The sequence below is a fragment of the Toxotes jaculatrix genome, chromosome 13 (assembly GCF_017976425.1).
Source record: "Toxotes jaculatrix isolate fToxJac2 chromosome 13, fToxJac2.pri, whole genome shotgun sequence".
In the NCBI taxonomy this organism is placed as follows: Eukaryota; Metazoa; Chordata; class Actinopteri; family Toxotidae; genus Toxotes; species Toxotes jaculatrix.
Window position 1 is genome coordinate 7,294,939 of NC_054406.1, and position 18,277 is coordinate 7,313,215.

Genomic DNA, 18,277 nt, shown 5'->3' on the forward strand with positions numbered 1-18,277 from the left:
GTACTTGGCAGGTAGGTTGTTCCAAGCATCTTGGAGACCCTGCTACATGGTTCTTCTGCCTCAGTGTCTTCTGTCTCTTGAGGTCAGGTGTCTATGGGGGCCAAGACCCTCTGCTGAAGGACTCCCTGATCTTTTTTACTCTGCAGATAGTTCTTTGGGACTCTGGCTGCATGTTTGGGGTTGTTCACATTTTGCAGAATGGGATTGATCAGATGCCTCGCTGATGGTGTTGCGTGATGGATAAGAATCAAACCATCTAAAGGGTCTAAAATTTTTGCACAGTATCATATGTCATTGTATTTGGACTACTAGTGGCTTATTAATACTGGTACATGAATATGGAGCCAATTCTAACTATTTAAATTCTGTTGGTTAGTTTCATTTGGTTTATATGTAAATATCAATATCTGTAATATAACTAATAACTATAACTGTCAAATAAATGCAGTGTTATTAAAAAGTACAATATTTACTTCTGTTTCTGTGGAGCAGAAGTAGAAAGTAACGGAGATAGAGATATTTTCACAAAGTAAGAAGAAAAATGTTCCAAAAATCAACAAACATAGTGTATTTTGATGAACCACATCCTTCATTTAATATATAAAAATATGTGCATTTATCAATCAATCACCAGTAATGACAATTTCATCATAAGAAACAGAAATAGCTGGGCACTAAAAACATGAAAAATTAAAGACATACAACTAGGGAAGAAGATTTTTACTCAACTGTCAGTATTCTCCTACTTCACAAATGTTGTTTCACAGATGTGTAACCCAGAACAGCAATACCTGTCCTACAGGATGCTATATGGTGACATTTTATATACCCAAACAACACTACACTATACTACTGTTCTCTACCACATGCTTACAATTTAGATTTTTAATAACCTATAGCCAATGAAAACTACTAACAGTGAAGTCTGAGGGACATCTACACAGCAGCACATTTGGTTTGCAATGACATAAGTGGTGAAATTATTATTTTTTATTTACCATCGTTACTTAAATAATACACTTTTTTCTGATAGTTGATGTAATTTCAGGCAAGTTACCTTTAAGGCTGACTGGTGACAAACTACCAGAAATGAAACGCCATTCAACATGAATGATACTGGATTTAAAATATGGTGGAACAATACCCAAATGCTATCAAAAATAACTCATGTGTTCAGGAATGGAGTTTTGTTTACAATATCTCAGTGATATTATTCCTTGTTACACAATAGTAAAGCACTTTGAGTGATAGGCTACACATTTTACAACAGCAAGTCAGAGACACAAATTGCATTTAGGGCATTTTGTGATAACAATAAGCTAAATTGACATTTTATGCCTTTCAAATACTTGTGCAGTGCCAGAATGAAAGCTTTACAAATAAAACACCAAAGAAATTACAAGTCTCTCACTCAATCACCTGTAAAGCACTCATCTCAGGTGTAACACAACGACTGGCTAACAGATGTGTAACATTTCCTTATTGTCATCGGAAGTGCAGTTGCATCATTTCTAATTCACAAGGGATCAAATACATTACGCCCGTCTACTCTTCTATGAAAAGTCACTCAAAAGTCATGTGTGTAATAAATTACTACATTTTCCAGTCTTTCTAACAAAAAAAGACTACCTAAAGAAGCAACTGGCACAATAATATCCAACTAAGCATCTTCCATTTCCTCATCAAACTCAGGTTGTGGTATTTCCTGTGCAGCATTTTGCTGTTTTAAGTGCAACTACAGCTATTCTTATTTACATAGAAACAAAGATGTGGGTGTTAAGTATATAAAGAAGTAGTGACTGTGGTGTAAGGTGTATTTGATATGCTAATGCAAAATGTTTTTTTGGCAGATTTGAGCAGCAGCTACATGCCTTTACTCTGCTACACGTCACAACTGAAATATTTGTTTAACTGTTCCAGGGCTGCATCTTAGAAAAAATACTCATCAGATGTTACAAGCTGAATCTGGCTAATTTCTGTTTGTCAGTTCTGTTTGTCAGTCTGTTTTATCAGCAAGTATCCTCTGTGTTGGCTCACTTTCATAAAAGTGATATCTGCTACGTATGTTTTTCACTAATGGCATGAAATCCTGTTGCTGTCAGGGCAGCATTCTATGATATGATAAAAAAACAAAATTCAGCACAAACTGCTTTAACCCATTACACTTGTAAAGTATTTCCAACACCTTTTAACTTAGTAAAAGTAAATGTATACAAAAGTGTCTTACAGACAAACAATGTAATGCCTAGTAATATAGTGCAATAACTCCGGTGTAATCAGAAACCACATTGGATAGTCAGGGGTTAAAGAGTGTCTATCTGTATCCCTCCTCCTCCTCTTCTGGTTTTAAGTGGCTTGCAGCCATCAGAGACTGACTCTGCACCTAACTTTTATGCTTATGTAATCAGGTCCGCCCTCCGCCTTTTACTCTGGCTGGCACGCTGTGGCACCTCTATGTGGTAGCAAGGTCAGCTAAGGCCAGCTAAGGTGAGTCATTTGTAGTGCTGGTGCCGCTTGAGGACACTGAGCTGTCTTGTGTAGCTGGGCTGCCGCAGGGGGAGGGCAGAGATTTCTCAGACTGCTTCCGATTCTCATTTTCTCTCTTGCTATATAAATATGACGCCCTGCTTAAAGTGCCAGTGCTCTCTGTAAACTCATGATCAGCTCTACAGCTGCACCCAGCTGATTCAACTGTTTCTTCCTCTGGAGTTTTCCATTTCTTAGGCGAGCTAGGTAGACATGTGGAAACTGTGTCGAGTGACGTAAAAGCCTGGCAGCTCCCATGTTCTTCATGTTGGTGGTGCTTTTGCTTGGTTGGGACTTTGCCAGTGTCGTCAGGGTCTGACCAGCTTAGTTTCCTCTTCTGAAATGGCAAAGTAAAACCATAAATAACAACTATAACAAACCAAGGTCTTAAAGTAAAATTACAGTTTTATTACAGCTAGAGCTAAGCTGAGTTCTTTGAGATATGATAGAAAATCCAAGTCAATTAATAAACAAGTTTTCTTTTAAATAGAATCAAAGACACAACTAGCCTGAGGAGTTTATATCTTCAGCCCTCTCATAAATGTGTTTTGCCTTGTTCCTCCTAATATTTTAAAGTAACATAGTTTTTAGTTTCTTGTTATTGTTTTTATTTATCTCATTGTACCTTCTTTTGATGCCTGTTTGATAAAAAAAGCAAAACAAACAAAAAAAAACCAACAACAACAACATCCCACATGAAGCTCACCTTAACCGGCATGTGGAGTTGATTTTGGCGCCAGTGTGGTAGAAGTCGGGGAGTGACAGTTTGGTTTGCTGTATCTATGGACTGAAATGCAACCTGAGGGAACCACGTTTTTAGCATCATCTCTATCTGTAGCAGATTTTGGAGGTATTTTTCACTGCAGAAAAAAAATGTCACAGTAGAAGCATTAATGACAATGCTGGGTATGGATAATGACAATGACCCTACTTTCACTACTGTCATATTATTAGGCTTGCTACTTGTCATGGTCTTACCCCATTTGAGGCCTCTGTAGGATTCCAAGGATCCTCTGCAATCTGTCTATGGCAACACTCTGCTGGAAACTTGTTAAACCTGCCACAATTTAAAAAACAACATCCAAATGTCAAGGCAAACAGGCACTTAGGCAGTTAATCACAGGCAGGGACATGACAGAATTTAAGAAGAGATAAGGATTACGTTTGATATTGCTCAGCCACTCACCTTTGTCAAATCGCCCTGTCTTTAGGCCATGCAGAAGCTCAAGCAAAGGACGAATAAACCTCTGCAAATCTGCACACTGAGAAAATAAGGAGAAAGTCAGGCTTTAATATCATGACTGACCTGCTGTGCAGATGACAAAAAAACTGCAGCAAAGATCTAGGAATTAGTTTAAGGGTACATACTTTCCGAGCAAAGGCCAGGTCCCCTGGTGTTGCTGATGATGAGCCCAATGTGGCAGCTCCAGGAGAAGCGGCTGTGACAAGATGCTTAGTTTCATCAAGGCAGTTTTTAGACTGATCGCTCTTAGACCTCGAATGCCGTTTATGTGAATGGGCTGGGAGATTGTGATAGTTCCCAGAAAATGTGATTCCCTCATCAGTTGAGAGGGACTTTGTTCTTCCACTGTCCCCCTCTCCCTCTGAGAAGATGTCTGCTTCATCCTCAGTCTGCTCACTCTCGCTGAGGACAAAGCTGGAGATGGAGGGTAGCGAGTCGTAAGAAGACCATTTGGAAGAACTGCCCAAAGAATTCATCTGTGCATACAAGAAGATAAGAGTAAAGAAAAAGGGGTGATTGGGTTAATGCTTTTTTAATGGTGAATATACAGTAAGTGATCACCTCCAAACAGAACTTCAGTAACTACAACTTTTGGCACTGGGCAAAATTAAACAGATAGGGCTACAGTTTTCTTTCAACTGCACAAATCATAGCTTTTATAGTAAAGTTATGCAATTTCGCCATTAGTTATGCAATTTCCCCATTGTGGGACTAATAAAGGTGTATCTTATATTATTTTGTCTTAAAACTTCCATCCTCATGGTGACTTTTCTTTAAAACATTTAGTACAATGTCATACATAAAATGAAAGGTCACAATACCTGAGCTAATATTTCTGGATTGCTGCTTTAGGGGATGACTGTTGTTACTTTTAGAAGAAACTGACACTTCACAAATAGTCGAAGGTCATTGATCATTAGTAATATTGATATGAAACGAGCAGAGACATTCATTTTTCATATTACTTTGTTGTTTACTTAATAAGGCAATCTATTCTCACACCACAATATTTATATAACATGAATGGAATGCAATATAGTCAACATGAGGACACATGGGAAGAAAGCGCGCCTATATGGCTATGGCTATCAAGTCGTGTGTGTGTGTGTGTGCTTCAACCCAGTTGGGACATCTAAGGACAGATGTGTAGATCACTGATATTACCTCGTATAACGTCATCAGCAATAATATACCTCTAACCAGTTACATGATTCCACACTGGAAGTCCTGTTCTCCGGAGCTTTCTAATGACTGGTTCAACTCTTCAGCCATGGCTACGGTTTATAAACGTATTTAATTAATATAAAAACCTATGACCAGAAGTGGCTAACATTAAACAATCTGCAATTCGAGCATGAAAAACAGTCGACTGTACCTACAAACAGAAATAAAGTCAGTGGCGAAGGTAATTACCTTGTACCAGGAGCAGAACTGGATCCACAAAAGCGGTAAAACAAAACGTCAACGCTTCAGAAGGCACCTTAAAGCTTGTTAAACAAGTTGAGCAATTTCAAGTCTTAGAGAAACAACTTCAACAAAGCTAACGGCTATCTTTGTGAGCATAGATGTGTCCACACAGCGGTCACGCCTGTTATCCAGTTTACGCTCCGTGACTCCCTGTTACTTCGGTCTCCGCTCGTGTTTCGTTTACTTTGTCAGATCTCCAACCTGCACTGAAAGTACCGGAGCGCAACGGACTCTACACGTGCAGAATTGGTACAGATCCGCGATTGGCTGAAGACAAGTTCGGTCGTTCCTCATTGGCTCAGCGGTTGGGCCAATCAGAGACGTCCATAGCGCCCGTTGGCTGGTAAATGCGTAGATCCCACCGTACTCTCAACTGCAGCACGTGTGGGTGGTGTGGCTGGGAAACGAGGAGAACAGCACGCGGCAGCTGGCGTCTGTTTAAAAATGTGTTATGAAAATTAGGCCTGGTTTAATAGACCTACCACAACAATACTAAACATAACGGCATAATTAAAAGCCAGACTGCTGGTAATTGTTTCCTGGACCTTTTTCATGTTTTTTTGTTTTGTTAGTTTACCGTTGTTGTCTTTATTCGTCTTACTGTTCCTAAAAAAAGCATATTCCAAGTATGTGGGGCATAATAAGAGGAAGCAGATCTTTCCCTGTCAATTAGACCTGGTAGTTTCTTTATTAACCAGTACCCCGGAGCTTAAATGGTTAGTTGATTAATTGATAAGTCTATTGAAAGACAATTAATGATCAAGTGTTTTTAAAAGCAAAAATGCCAAAATTTCACTGGCACCAGCTTCTTATTCATTTATCATGTGTATTTATCATCTGACAAGGGCCTCATGGCAGGTAGTATTTCCACTGCATTTATTTGGCTGATGCCAACAAGTGATACACAGTGTACAAACATGGAGAAAGATTCTCTCATCATAAGAACCTTCATTTCTATATTCATTTGTTCAGTGTGGCTATGTGTGTATGGTTGTCTGATTTCCCATGCTGTGTTCTAGATCCAACCAAGCATCTGCAAGGTATAAATCTCTGCTGTGTCCCTGTAGAGGAAAGGGCTCAGCTTTGCCTTCAGGAAATCAAGGAACGATATCACCTTTTCAAAATAAAAGCAGTGACACTTGTTTGTGTTCGAACACAAGAAGCTCCAGTTTCTTTATTACTCATTCTGAAGTAAATGTAAGTAAGACGGATGAGCTTAGGAGATATGGTCTCATAGGCCTATTAGAGCCAGAGACACAAAGCTTAGGATGCAGTCTTACATAGTTACATAACAAGATTGCTATATTCTGGAGGAGTGATTCACTTCTTTTGCCACATGCAAAATTAGGATGCCGTTACCTACAGGAGGATGTAGTATAACTGCTTGACTAACTAATTAGTAGATGTTCCCAATGAGCATGAGAATGATGCTTTATAATTATTACCAGTCTAAGAACAGGGTGTAAATAACAGGTGTTGAAGGGTTGGCAGAATGAATGGAAAAGGGAGTGTCAGAGAATGCATGACCAGGGACAAAAAAAATCTGGGTGTGGAGGAGAGTCTGTTTCAGTGTCAGCCAGATGGCCAAATATCTTTGAAGACTGGTATGATACTTAATTTTAATTCAGACAATAGTGATGAATAGGCATTGCCACTGCTGTCGTCACAAAATTACTTAAAGCTCCAAAGGGCCCACTGAGTTTGAAAGCAGTCTTTATGGGTTCCCCAAAAATTAGTAGATTGGTAACGTTATTTTCATAGGTGGAGCTCCTTGGTATCTTATGAAAACAGACTTGATGCGTTCTCCTGAAGTTTACATAAGGACATTTAGTTCCAGATTTTTTGATTACAATATAGATACAGTAACCATGCAAACAGCACCAGCCAATACTATCAGCTGATAGAGAAACCATGTAAACAGTAGTGGCTAGTACCAATATCTCTCTATGCAGAACTGTGAACGCCGTGAGACAACTGAAGACTGGTTCTAACATGCAACTGTAAAGAAGGAGATGTTCATATGGCATACTCTGCATTACAGATGCATGGTCATTAGTTATTAGCATCATCCAAATTTGAAATTGTGAAATTGCAATTATAAGCTTCTGTTATAATGTTGCATAAATTAAACCTGTAGGGCATGTGTGTGTGGAGTTTATAGAAGTCAGCCATGTTCTAACCAGGTGTGTCAGGTGGCCAAATAAATGGATATCAAAGTAAATTATAAGTAGGGTGGCAGTGTGTGTGTGTGTGTGTGTGAATGTTGGGCGGGGGTCAGCAAAAACATTTGCACATTTCACAATCATGTTAGTGCACAGTGACACTGCACAATCTATGTTACACAGAAAGTGCAACGGAGCCAGACTAAACCTAAGACCTTAAGTGCTCCCTTTTCTTGTTAAAAAATACTGACAGATAATAAATTACACCAATATCAACAGATACTGTAAACTACCCCATTACTTCTATATTTCAAATGTGAAAAGCCGTTAAGGTCTTAAAAGGGTAAAAGCACATTTTTTTTGCCTCTACCTAGTGGTATGTAGGCTTGCAGATAGGTCAAAGCAAATTCATCTGTGGAAAAATTACATTAAATAAATTCAACATCATCATATCTGTTACTCTGAAATAATTCACAGAACACATGAAACAGTCTTCATGGGGACTATTTCTTGTACTGGAGGCAAAGACATCTGAGGAACTTGAGCAAATATAACCAGTAACTATCGCTGGTTAGCTTAAATGTAAGCGAACTGGGCCTTTGAAAAGGTATCAGAGAGAGCAGTCAGTCTCTTTCAGTGCATAAATCCTTACAATGCCACCCACTGACTGAAGCCACAGGACTAGGATCGACATGACCTGGTAACCTCCCAGACAAGTGAGCCTGGTGCAAATGTTTACCTTTCGCTGCATGAGAGCAAGTGCACACATCAAGAACCCATGTGGTGAAAGCTTGGGTCTCACAGATGTGCATGGATGATGTGTCTCACTTTGCTGACATCATCAGTGGACATTAACACCACACTGTGCAGTAGTGACCTTGAATTAATTTACACCAAGCTGCTGCTGAGCGAAGACCCCATTCACACAGAAAACATTTTCTGCATTGTTTGAACTTCCTCTGCCAAATGAGGTCATGTCAAGCTACTTCCAGAGCTTTTAACTTCTACCGGGGGCAAAATAACACTTTATGCTGTACCTTAAACACATATGTGTTTACAGAGTATACAATTTTTTTTATTGTTTTTAAAAAGAAGTTAAACTGTGATAAATACTTTTTCACCCACTTTTTGTATCACATTTATTTGCTTATCCATTAGCAAGACTGTGTGGGAAGATTCAAAACACAAGTTTATCAACCAAGCGTTCCTTAACTTGCTCATTACAACTAAGAATGACTACAAAAATTCAGATAAGCACTGCAGTCAGAATTTAAGGGGGAAAAAAGAAAAAGCAACGTGTTGAAACAAATATGAATGCACATCTACAAACGTCGTCTTTCTCTTACTGTGAAACAACGTGACATCATGAAAGCCATTACTTTCACTATTTCCCAAGTTCATCTAGATCTCTCAGTGACACTGCATTGACATTGTTTGCTTCCTCCACTTTGCTGGCTCCATCTCTACCGGTCTGATGATGTTCTGTTTCATCACACTCCATTTCCCTAGCAGCCAAGCCAGGGATCCTCTCTGTTCGTCCTGGAGATGAAGGCAAGTTTCCTGGCCATTTCCATGTGGTAGATTCGCCTACAGTTCTCAAAGTTCTTCCGCTGTCGCTCTTGGCAGGGTTTCTCGTAGTAGCGCTTCCGCTTCACAGTGTCAATAATCCCTTCCTGAGTCAGGATCCTGGAGTATGTAGAGTAAATGTGTGAATAGCTGGGACTTTGTTCAAACCAATATTAGATTGAATCAAAGCACACACATGAACATGTGCTAGATTTGGAGTTATTTGGTTTGTCATAATAGTAATAATAAAATAGGTCAAAAACATATAGCAAAAAAGTTGTGCAAACTCTTAACTTTTAGAGATTTCTGGTTCTGCACAGCAAAAACTTTCTGTTAACATCATTCTCAGATGTCTTCTGACTAACAAACTGTCAAAGAAATCCCTATCACCTCTTCAGCAGAGAAAATACTTATCAAACAATGTCCACTTAATCTAAAAAGAACTCAATACTGAAATAACTAAATTCAACAGTAAAAAATCACGTCTTCCAGCCGTTAACACCTGACAACTGCTGCGAACAAAACGTTCCAACGCTGTTAGTAATGGTGCTGGAGACCATAACCCATTTTAATGTAGCGCTGATGTTATTTTATTTACTTCTGTAATTTACCTAACGAAAATCACTAAAAACACAACAATTCAAGTTTAGCCACTGTGTATGTAAGAAGTGACACCACTGCGCAGCCGCAGCACTGTGACATTGAGCATTGAGCATGACATTAATTTAACTAACGTTAGCTTGTCTTCCCATGGATAACAACAATATTTGTCTTGTGTCTTGTCTTAAATACGCGAGTTTCACCTGTTTAAAGTCTTGTACGCTGCATCGACGTCGCCGTCTTGAACCATCACTGTCCGAGCAACAAAGCGAATATGCCTCGCCATGATGAGATCGGCGCTAGCTCAAACAAAGACCGTCGGGAAACACTTGACTATAAAAGGTTCCGGATATAAGAAGCCCTGTATAAATCAACACTAGGTGACGCTTCACTCAACCTTTCTTGTCAGTGACCTCTGTCCTATCCTGGGGTTGGCCTTTATTTATTTATTTATTTTTGAAAGAATTATACAAATGTTTTTGTAAATTTTCAGTTCTATTTGAAGTCCTGCTGTGGAACACAAAAAAAATTGCTTAATGCTTTTGAAAAGCATTGATGTTCATTTATCAATCAACTTCACACAAAGTGCTGAATAAAAACTGCACCTGTTGCACAGTTTTTCAAGGTACTTGACTGTTCCAAGCCTCTTGGAGAACTTGCCACAGTTCTTCTGTTGATTTAGGTTGTCTCAGTGTCTTCTGTCTCTTCATGTAGTCCCAGAATTACTTCAGGCTGATTTCAGGGCTCTGGGGGAGCCATACCATCTGTTGCAGGACTCCCTGCTCTTCATAACCTCCTGAGACCCGGCAATTCATTTTTGTCCTCTGTGGGACATGAGTCTGATACCCCTAGGTCAAAATATCATTTATAGAATTGTGGAGGGAAATGAAATGAAATGAAAGCAGTTTTATTTCACTGTTAAATCACCTTTTTGGCATAAGGGTGTACCCTTATTCTCTTACCTTAAACCTTTGCACAGATACAAATACAAATACAAATACAAATACAAATACAAACACCCAGGTCTCTTTAGCACAGGTAACCAGAGAAACTATCGTGGTCTATACAAAGGGAATCACAGATTTATGAAACTACATCCGTTGTCATAGCAACAGGGGCAGTGGTGTCGAGTGTTATCCTTTCACCAAGGCATTCTCCTCTTCTTCTCATCCCTGAGCTGCTGCTATCCTCTGCTTTTCTCAGAGTGGGGTCAGCCAGCGGTGAATGCTACTCTGGAAGGTTTGTCTGATGCACATTTAAAATAACTGACGAGGTTAATTTGCATGTTGCCTTAACTCGATAGGGTGCTGTACCTACATGGTGCCACAGGGAAGAATGCTGAGACAACCTGCACAGATAACATCATGACGCATGAATGCAGTGCATCATGTTTCCAGAGGCATTCCCTCTGATCCAGACCTGATGAAATATTCTTGGCAGTGAGTGAAAATGAGTGTGAAAGAGTGTGAGAAAGAAAGAAGACAAAGAGATTATGACATGAAGAAATTTAAGTATCATTGAGAGGTTTTACTCCACTTGGGTTGCTATGATCAAATACATCTCCCTGACAATACTTGAGGTAAAATGTACTTAAAAACATATTAATTTCCTGTAACTTTCTTGATTTTAATCTGTATATTTACTCATTTCTTTAGAATTTACTGAAGTTAGAAGTGTATGAAAAAAAATGACTTTGCTTAATTAGAACATGTTTAAAATAAATTGTATAAATTGCAGGGACAGAGTAGAATGCATGTAAAGTGGCCAGTGACTCAGAGAGCCTGACTGAGGAGGTAAACAGTGTCTTATGTCTCTGTTTGTTTCCAAACATCACATGTAGCCCTAATGACATATAACCTGCCACTGTCCAGTTCAGACTGAGAGAGATTGAGATGGGAACATGAGTCAGTAATGGGTAAGTGAAGCTGATACTGATTGTGCTATTTGATTATAATGATTAAACTAGACCGCGTGTCTCCTAGCTGTTAAATTTTAATTGTAGAGAGGACATGCTGATGGCACTTTGCTGGATGGATGCCTCCAGCTGGATGTCTTATCTTTTGTGCTTTCATTACCAGCTTGCCCACCCCCCTCTCTGGAGCTAAAGACATTAACCCTCATATCTGATTTCACATTCCAGATCTTAGAAAACTTATCACAGGGTTTCAAGTTGGATTATTATTATTGTTGTTGTTGTTATTGTAATTGTAATAAAATGCTTCATCCGTTTTATTTATTTATTTATTTATTTTCATTGCTTACTTATTTACTCAGTTATTTTCTGGACTTCTTGTCAAATAACAGGGTCTAACGTGGCACCAACCTATAAAACAATTAACACCTTTTCCCTGTTATGTCGAGCCGGCTGCTGGTCAACATCAAAGGACTTACTGGAAGTGCATTTTCCAGCTCGTATCCAAATCTTTCACCATGCTGACAGAGGTAGGGGGTACAGATAGAATCAGGGGGAAAGTCCCTCCCTGCCACCAGACTCTGTATTGGCTGGATCAGCATCAGATCCAGGCGAGCTGTCAGCCAATGAATGGAGGCGCAGATGCAGGCAGAGGAGACGGCTCTACAACCCGGATAACGGAGGGACACACATCTGCCGGACAGTCTGCAGTCAGACTGCAAAAGTCGGGCTCCCTATCTGCAACAAAATCCTTTCTGCAATTGCTTGAATCGAAATGGAGAAGAAAGTCACAGATTTCTCAGGAAAATGGAAAATGAAGTCTTCGGAAAATTTCGAGGAACTTTTGAGAGCGCTGGGTGAGTAATGGGTTTGGGGCATTTTATGTACCCGCAGAAATAGATTATCCGTTTAGTTTGCTCATTGAAAATCCAAGAAATCTGTTGTTGAGCACTAAAATGTTTTCTAACACCCGACAAGAGTGCATCCGTTTTTTTCCAGCTTTTTATCAAAATGCTTTACATGCAAAACGTCTCAAACTTTGGTGCCAGTTTAGAGTCAAACTGCATATTGTTATCTGGTTTATCATCAACTGATTAGGTCAATTGTTAAGATGCAAAAAAGATAAAGGAATGAAAGAGATGCATCTCCCTTACAAAGACCTGTCAGTCATTTTGTCAGTGGCATTATCAGCTGGAAATCTACTTGGCTTAGAGGTCGGCTGGAGAACCAGAGTGGTCTGATGTGACTCTCTGTGGTTAAATTGGTTTGCTCCCACCCTGCTAACCTATGTTCTTGGGAATATGTCTTGTTAAGGTACATGAGGTTGAATAGGTTCGAGTTTTAAGTCCTCTTTGGGGAGAACAGAAGAGAAAGGTCAGGTGAGGGCCAGCCAGTGGCATCCATTAAAAATCTGAAGACAAATAGCCTGTGGAGGAATGCTAGATTAGACTCATCTGAAGCAGGGTCCTCCTCATGCGGTTGTAATTAGAGCCAGTGTAAACGGAACTAAGCCTTGACATGGGCCCCAGCGGCCAGCCGGCTCTGAGAATGACTTTCCTTTACTGCCCTGGGCCTCCCTGACCCAGTCTAGGGCTGTATGTGTGTGTTGCGTCTCTTAGTACAACTCAGTGAGCAAATATGGTCTGAACTGAACCGGATTTGTACGGTAGTCGTGATATTTTTGAAGCCAGTCCAGCTCACATAAAAAACTAAAGGGTTAACATGTAGTTTAGATTTGCTTTTAATTTATTAAACATCACATCTCTACTAACTCAGGACATAGATGTTGATATAAGCCATTTCTAAGATGCAAAAAGAGATGCAAGAGAACCCGAACGAGGCACAAACTGACCACAAGAGATGCAAAACAATGAAGGAATTGGAATAATTTTTAAAAAACTTTTCACCTCCACATGGGGGTCAGAAAAAGCATTAATGTTTATTAGACCGATTTACCAGATAAGTCATTTTTGGCTTTTGCCAAGCCATCATATTCATCATATCCAATCCAATATCCAAATTCAAAATCCATCTCTTCACAACATCCTGTGAAAAGACTAACCTCAAGAGCCTGAATGTTCAGGTGAACACTCAAACATGCAGCTTCAGTAGGGCTTTGGCCGACGGCAAGTCGAGTGTATAATCACTGACTTTTCTGTTTCAGGGTAAGCTGTGTTTTTTAAGTTTTGTAGCTTTGATCGTCCTTGTTTTTGCACCTCAGACAATCAAGAATGTGCTTCTCTTTTTTCTTTTTTTTCTTTCCAGAAATTATGACTTTAACTATGTCACACTATATAGTGGCTCTAAGGACCATACCAGTGGTTTTGCATGTTGTAACCCATTAAGCACAAATCACATATGCTTTACATTACTGGCAACCATTTGCTGAAACATACCATAAGTTCTGACTTGAAACCAAAGCAATGAATCACAAAGAACAACTCATTGCCTTAAGTTTTATTATTATTGTGTGGCAATGCAGCAGCACAGTCTATTTTTGTAGGCCGCCCCAAAAAACAGGATTGCATTCATAACCTCTGTTCTAGGAAAACCAAACTGAGAAGACAAATCATAAACAAACATGGACATTGTGAGAAGGAGGAATGCATTTGATGGTTATTTGTGCTATAAAGGCAGCTGTGTTGCTGGTGACTCTCAAATATCAGATGACAGAGTTTTATTGAACACCAAGCAAAGAAAAATTTTCCCTGCTTGTAGCTGTGTTTCCCCAGAGTGATCATGTAACACTGTCAAGAATATAAAAGTACCCAAGGATTCACTGTGATGGATTAGCAGCCTAAAGCAAACATCAGATGTCTGCACATTTATACTACTTAAAACATGCTCTGGTTAAAGTTTGGTAATTTGGGCCACAGCATTTAAAACCACTGGTATGCTTCTTTATTCACAGTTGTGTGTTCTTTCCACACATCACAAACCAACCCAGGTGATGCTTTCACCGCAGCTGCCAGTTTAATACTACTTCTGTTTGTGTATGGTCAGGTGTGAATGTGTTCCTGAGGAAGATTGCAGTGACAGCGGCTTCCAGCCCAGCTGTGGAAATTACCCAGCAGGGAGAGAGTCTGTCCATCAAGACGTCCACCAGTGTCCGCACCACCCATGTCTCCTTCACTGTGGGTCAGTCCTTCAGTGAGACCACAGTGGATGGACGACCCTGCACGGTACACGCCCCTTTACTTCCCATAAAAACATTCCTGTATAATGTTAATACATGCATACCAGCATTTAGCCAAGGACAGCAGAACTAGCCACAGTTCTGAACAGAAGAAACACATGGAAATAATTTCAGTGCAACTCCAGAGTCATTCCTGGTGATCGTACATGGATCTGTTCTTCATTTCTTCATGCTGAGTGAGTGGTGAAGGACACAGTTCCTGACAGACTATAAAAATGTTCTGACGTGCAGAGATCGGCACACTGAGTTCCAGTTATGATGAAGCCCAAACTTTGCTATAACTTTGCAGTGTCCAAAGCACTTAAATTATGCCTGTTATTAAAATCCTCCTTAAAATCCCTGCAGAGTTTTCCAAAGTGGGAAACGGATAGCAAGATCAGCTGTGAACAGACTTTACAGAAAGGCGATGGGCCCAAGACAGCGTGGACCCGAGAGCTGACCAACGATGGAGAACTGATACTGGTAATTATTTGTGTATGGCACCAATACACAATTTCTGAATCAGAATTTTTTTAAAAAACACTAAAACTAAGATGACTAGTCTGAGAGGTTTACAGGATTAAAAAAAGAAATTTAAAATTACCAGGTGAAGCATTCATGCCAGCAGCTCTATGAGTCACGCCAGCCTCCTAATTGTAATTTGGAGTTGATGAGATTGGAAACTTCTTACAGTGACCTAGTGAAAAGAACTACAGAAGTGTCAAGAAACTGCTAGCAAGATGGCTGCAAAGCACCCTTTGGAGCTATAAAGGAGATATAAACAATAGTAGCAAACTGGGCCACTTAAATGATACTACCAAGCTAGCAGTTGGCGTAACCACCTTGAAATAATGCAAATTAATGGGGAGTTTTCAAGTTGTTTTCCATGAATCGTGTATCATTACATTTTACTAAAAACCGTAAATGTCAACCTCATAGTGATAAAAAGTCAGGGAAGCGCCGAAGTCGGCAGGATTCATCCACCGAGGGCCGTGAATGCCTGTACAAAGATTCATGGCAATTCATTCAACAGCTTTTCAGTCTGAACCAAAGTGGTGGATTGGTCAACACCTCCGTCACATGCCTCTAGCGTGGCTAGAAATAGCTATCTGGTATTTATCATCCTACTGCATGATACTTATGCTTTTTTTTTTTGCTCTGTAGTTCATCGGAAAAAAAAAACTCTCCAATTAACTGTTTCCAAATCTTAAGGGCTAATTAAAATCACAAGCATCACATAGAAGGTGTGTTTTCCACAAACTGCTAACCTAAACAATATTCCCAGTCGTGGTTATTTTAATGTTTAATAAAGCATTATTTATTATTCATCATTATTCATCATTTATTAACCGATGAATATACCCCTTATAAGGGGTGCCTAATTATAACCAAAAGTTTAAACTCTGTCCTTTTGTTGCTGTTTTCTTTTAGACAATGACCGCCGGGGATGTTGTCTGCACCAGAGTTTATGAGAGGGAATGAGGACATTTTTTCAAGACGGTCATACAATACTCCTGTTTTGTGTCTCATGCATGGTTTATGTTTACTTGCCTAGTTTTTTTCTTTTTTGTCCTCCTCCCAGCCAGTCAGATGTTGGTCAGGTCTTGCTCAAACGGTCCACTGTGTAGAAAATGCTTCAGTTTACATGAATGTATGTTGGCACAACTGCGTTTTATAACACCAAAGCTGATTTTACTCTTTGTGTATCATATAGAAATGTCACACATTCCTTTTTTTAAAAAACTATTTTGCAGTGTCTAAATCCTTTTTCAAGATGTTAATAAACTGTTTTATATGAATTTACTGTTTGATGATTCCTTTTCAAACGCTCATTCTTTACGCTGCCTCCTCCCTGCACCTCCTATTCCCTTGCCGTCCATCTGCATATCAATTTACATCACTATGTGCCATTCATTCTCTGAATACGCTGATTATTCCACACCCGTTCCCCTTCCATCTTTCCATGTGCAATCCAGTACCTTGTCCTTTGTGTGCTCTCTGTCATCATAGCTCACTACAGTATGTACTCAATTAGTTTAAAAACTCCCAAAGACAATTCATATTTTATAAGCTCTGCTTTGAGAGATGTTTTGGCAAAGACAAGGAGGGAAACAGGGAGTGGAAAGGAAAATGATTGAGGGAAAAGGAGAGGGCAGCCATGAGAAAATGATTTCATAGCGTCAGGAGAGGGTCATACTTCTTATTCTCCCTTTTCCAGCTGTACCTACTTACAGAATGATCTCAATAAAAATTCCCCCACCCATTTGCTCTGGCTTTGCACCCAGGTACAAAGTGTTAACTGTGACTTCCTCTTACACTGTGTAGGGAGAATTCCAGCTGTTCTCTCTCAAACACCACTTTTCAACACAATAGACCCAAACAAAACATCCAAACACAAACTGAAACGTAAGGAGAGAGCACCATCAGCGAAAAATGATAGATTTACCAGTATTCACAGTCCCTAAAGTCTGTCTTTTACTCAACACCATGGTTCAGCCTGAGACAGACTTCACCTTGCTGTGAAAAATGGACATCCAGGCTCTCTCAGGCACTTCCTGAGGAGCGTACTGCTTTGGTTCACAGGCCATGATGGTTTTTCCAGGTTTTCAAACAGTGTGCAGACAAGCGTTCCTGTGAAGTGCTTCCCAGTTTATACACACAGCACTGAGCAAGCAGCAGGAGGACTGGGTCTCCTCCAGGATGAACCCTCTCAATAACCTCAGTGGGTAAATGTGTGTGTGTGTGTCAGTGGTGGAAAAATTACTAATACAACAGTGTAAAAAACACTGCATTGCAAGAGAAACTCCTACATTTAACATTTTACTTCATTAAAGTACAGAAGTATCAGCAGCAAAATGCACTTAAAGTATAAAAGTAAAGCCATTTATTTTGACATATATGTTATCATGCTGTGTATTTCAGATAGTACTGATGCATGATGCATAATCAGTATTGTGCTGTTGTAGCTTGTTGAGGTGTTACTAGTTTTAACTACTTTAAATCTGGGGTGTCTGTGAAATTATTAATGTTCTTCTACACAAAATTACTTGCAGATTTTGGACTTTTCTGGATCTTTGCTGTGTGAAATTTTGAATAATTTGACCTTGTTGATCTGAGAAGTTTAGAGTGGAAATCTACAACTACTGGAACTACTACCAGCTCATGGACATTTAAATGTGACAATGACCCCAAACCAGATATTGCCTTTATATGAGGAATCACAAGACACATTTTATAAGCTTGCCATATGTTTTAAATGTAAAACCTTAATCTCTAAACGACAGCTGTCAAATAAATGTAGTGCAGTAAAAAGCACAATGTTTGCCTCTGAAATTTGATGCAGTAGAAGTGTGAAGTAGCATAAAATGGAAATACTCAAGTAAAGCACTTACTTTCCACCACTGATCTGCAAACATTTTGTGTCTGCATGAAAGGAGGAGAGAGAAAAGATTGTGTGACCAAGTATGCGCAGCTTACACAACTTCACCCATCATGTGCATGTTTTTATGTCTCACAGGCACAAAGTATGTTTTCAATGGTCTCAGTGAAGCCCAATTTATTGTGTAAGCGCTCATCAAAACCGCAGAGCTTCAACTGCACTCTGGAAGGGACGGAAAGTTCCTCAC

At 39.6% G+C, this 18,277-nt stretch overlaps 3 protein-coding genes across 3 annotated transcripts; 1 reads left to right on the forward strand and 2 right to left on the reverse strand.

Moving 5' to 3' along the window:
• Positions 1-1,288: 1,288 nt before the first annotated feature.
• ciarta (circadian associated repressor of transcription a) lies at positions 1,289-5,421 on the reverse strand. The gene is made up of 6 exons (XM_041054116.1): positions 5,183-5,421; positions 3,895-4,245; positions 3,713-3,788; positions 3,505-3,583; positions 3,233-3,386; positions 1,289-2,863 (listed from the first exon to the last, which is right to left on the reverse strand). Exons 2-6 carry the CDS (start codon positions 4,243-4,245, stop codon positions 2,483-2,485), a joined length of 1,041 nt encoding a protein of 346 aa, XP_040910050.1. The 5' UTR covers positions 5,183-5,421; the 3' UTR covers positions 1,289-2,482.
• Positions 5,422-8,523: 3,102 nt separating this feature from the next.
• On the reverse strand, positions 8,524-9,893 carry mrps21 (mitochondrial ribosomal protein S21). Its single transcript, XM_041054092.1, has 2 exons — positions 9,768-9,893; positions 8,524-9,084 (listed from the first exon to the last, which is right to left on the reverse strand). Exons 1-2 carry the CDS (start codon positions 9,848-9,850, stop codon positions 8,904-8,906), a joined length of 264 nt encoding a protein of 87 aa, XP_040910026.1. The 5' UTR covers positions 9,851-9,893; the 3' UTR covers positions 8,524-8,903.
• A 2,217-nt stretch (positions 9,894-12,110) lies between these two features.
• crabp2b (cellular retinoic acid binding protein 2, b) lies at positions 12,111-16,450 on the forward strand. Its single transcript, XM_041053364.1, has 4 exons — positions 12,111-12,333; positions 14,480-14,658; positions 15,018-15,134; positions 16,083-16,450. Exons 1-4 carry the CDS (start codon positions 12,252-12,254, stop codon positions 16,131-16,133), a joined length of 429 nt encoding a protein of 142 aa, XP_040909298.1. The 5' UTR covers positions 12,111-12,251; the 3' UTR covers positions 16,134-16,450.
• Positions 16,451-18,277: the final 1,827 nt, after the last annotated feature.

Bases quoted from the DNA above. Each gene is read 5' to 3' on its own strand.
- ciarta (XM_041054116.1), bottom strand. From the start codon at position 4,245: ATGAATTCTTTGGGCAGTTCTTCCAAATGGTCTTCTTACGACTCGCTA. The intron at 3,789-3,894 runs GTATGTACCCTT...TTATTTTCTCAG, and splicing joins ACCTGGCCTTTGCTCGGAAA to TGTGCAGATTTGCAGAGGTT. The intron at 3,387-3,504 runs GTAAGACCATGA...TTTTTTCTGCAG, and splicing joins CTACAGAGGCCTCAAATGGG to TGAAAAATACCTCCAAAATC.
- mrps21 (XM_041054092.1), bottom strand. From the start codon at position 9,850: ATGGCGAGGCATATTCGCTTTGTTGCTCGGACAGTGATGGTTCAAGAC. The intron at 9,085-9,767 runs GTGAAACTCGCG...TACATACTCCAG, and splicing joins GCGTACAAGACTTTAAACAG to GATCCTGACTCAGGAAGGGA.
- crabp2b (XM_041053364.1), top strand. From the start codon at position 12,252: ATGGAGAAGAAAGTCACAGATTTCTCAGGAAAATGGAAAATGAAGTCT. The intron at 12,334-14,479 runs GTGAGTAATGGG...GTGTATGGTCAG, and splicing joins GGAACTTTTGAGAGCGCTGG to GTGTGAATGTGTTCCTGAGG. The intron at 15,135-16,082 runs GTAATTATTTGT...GTTTTCTTTTAG, and splicing joins ACGATGGAGAACTGATACTG to ACAATGACCGCCGGGGATGT.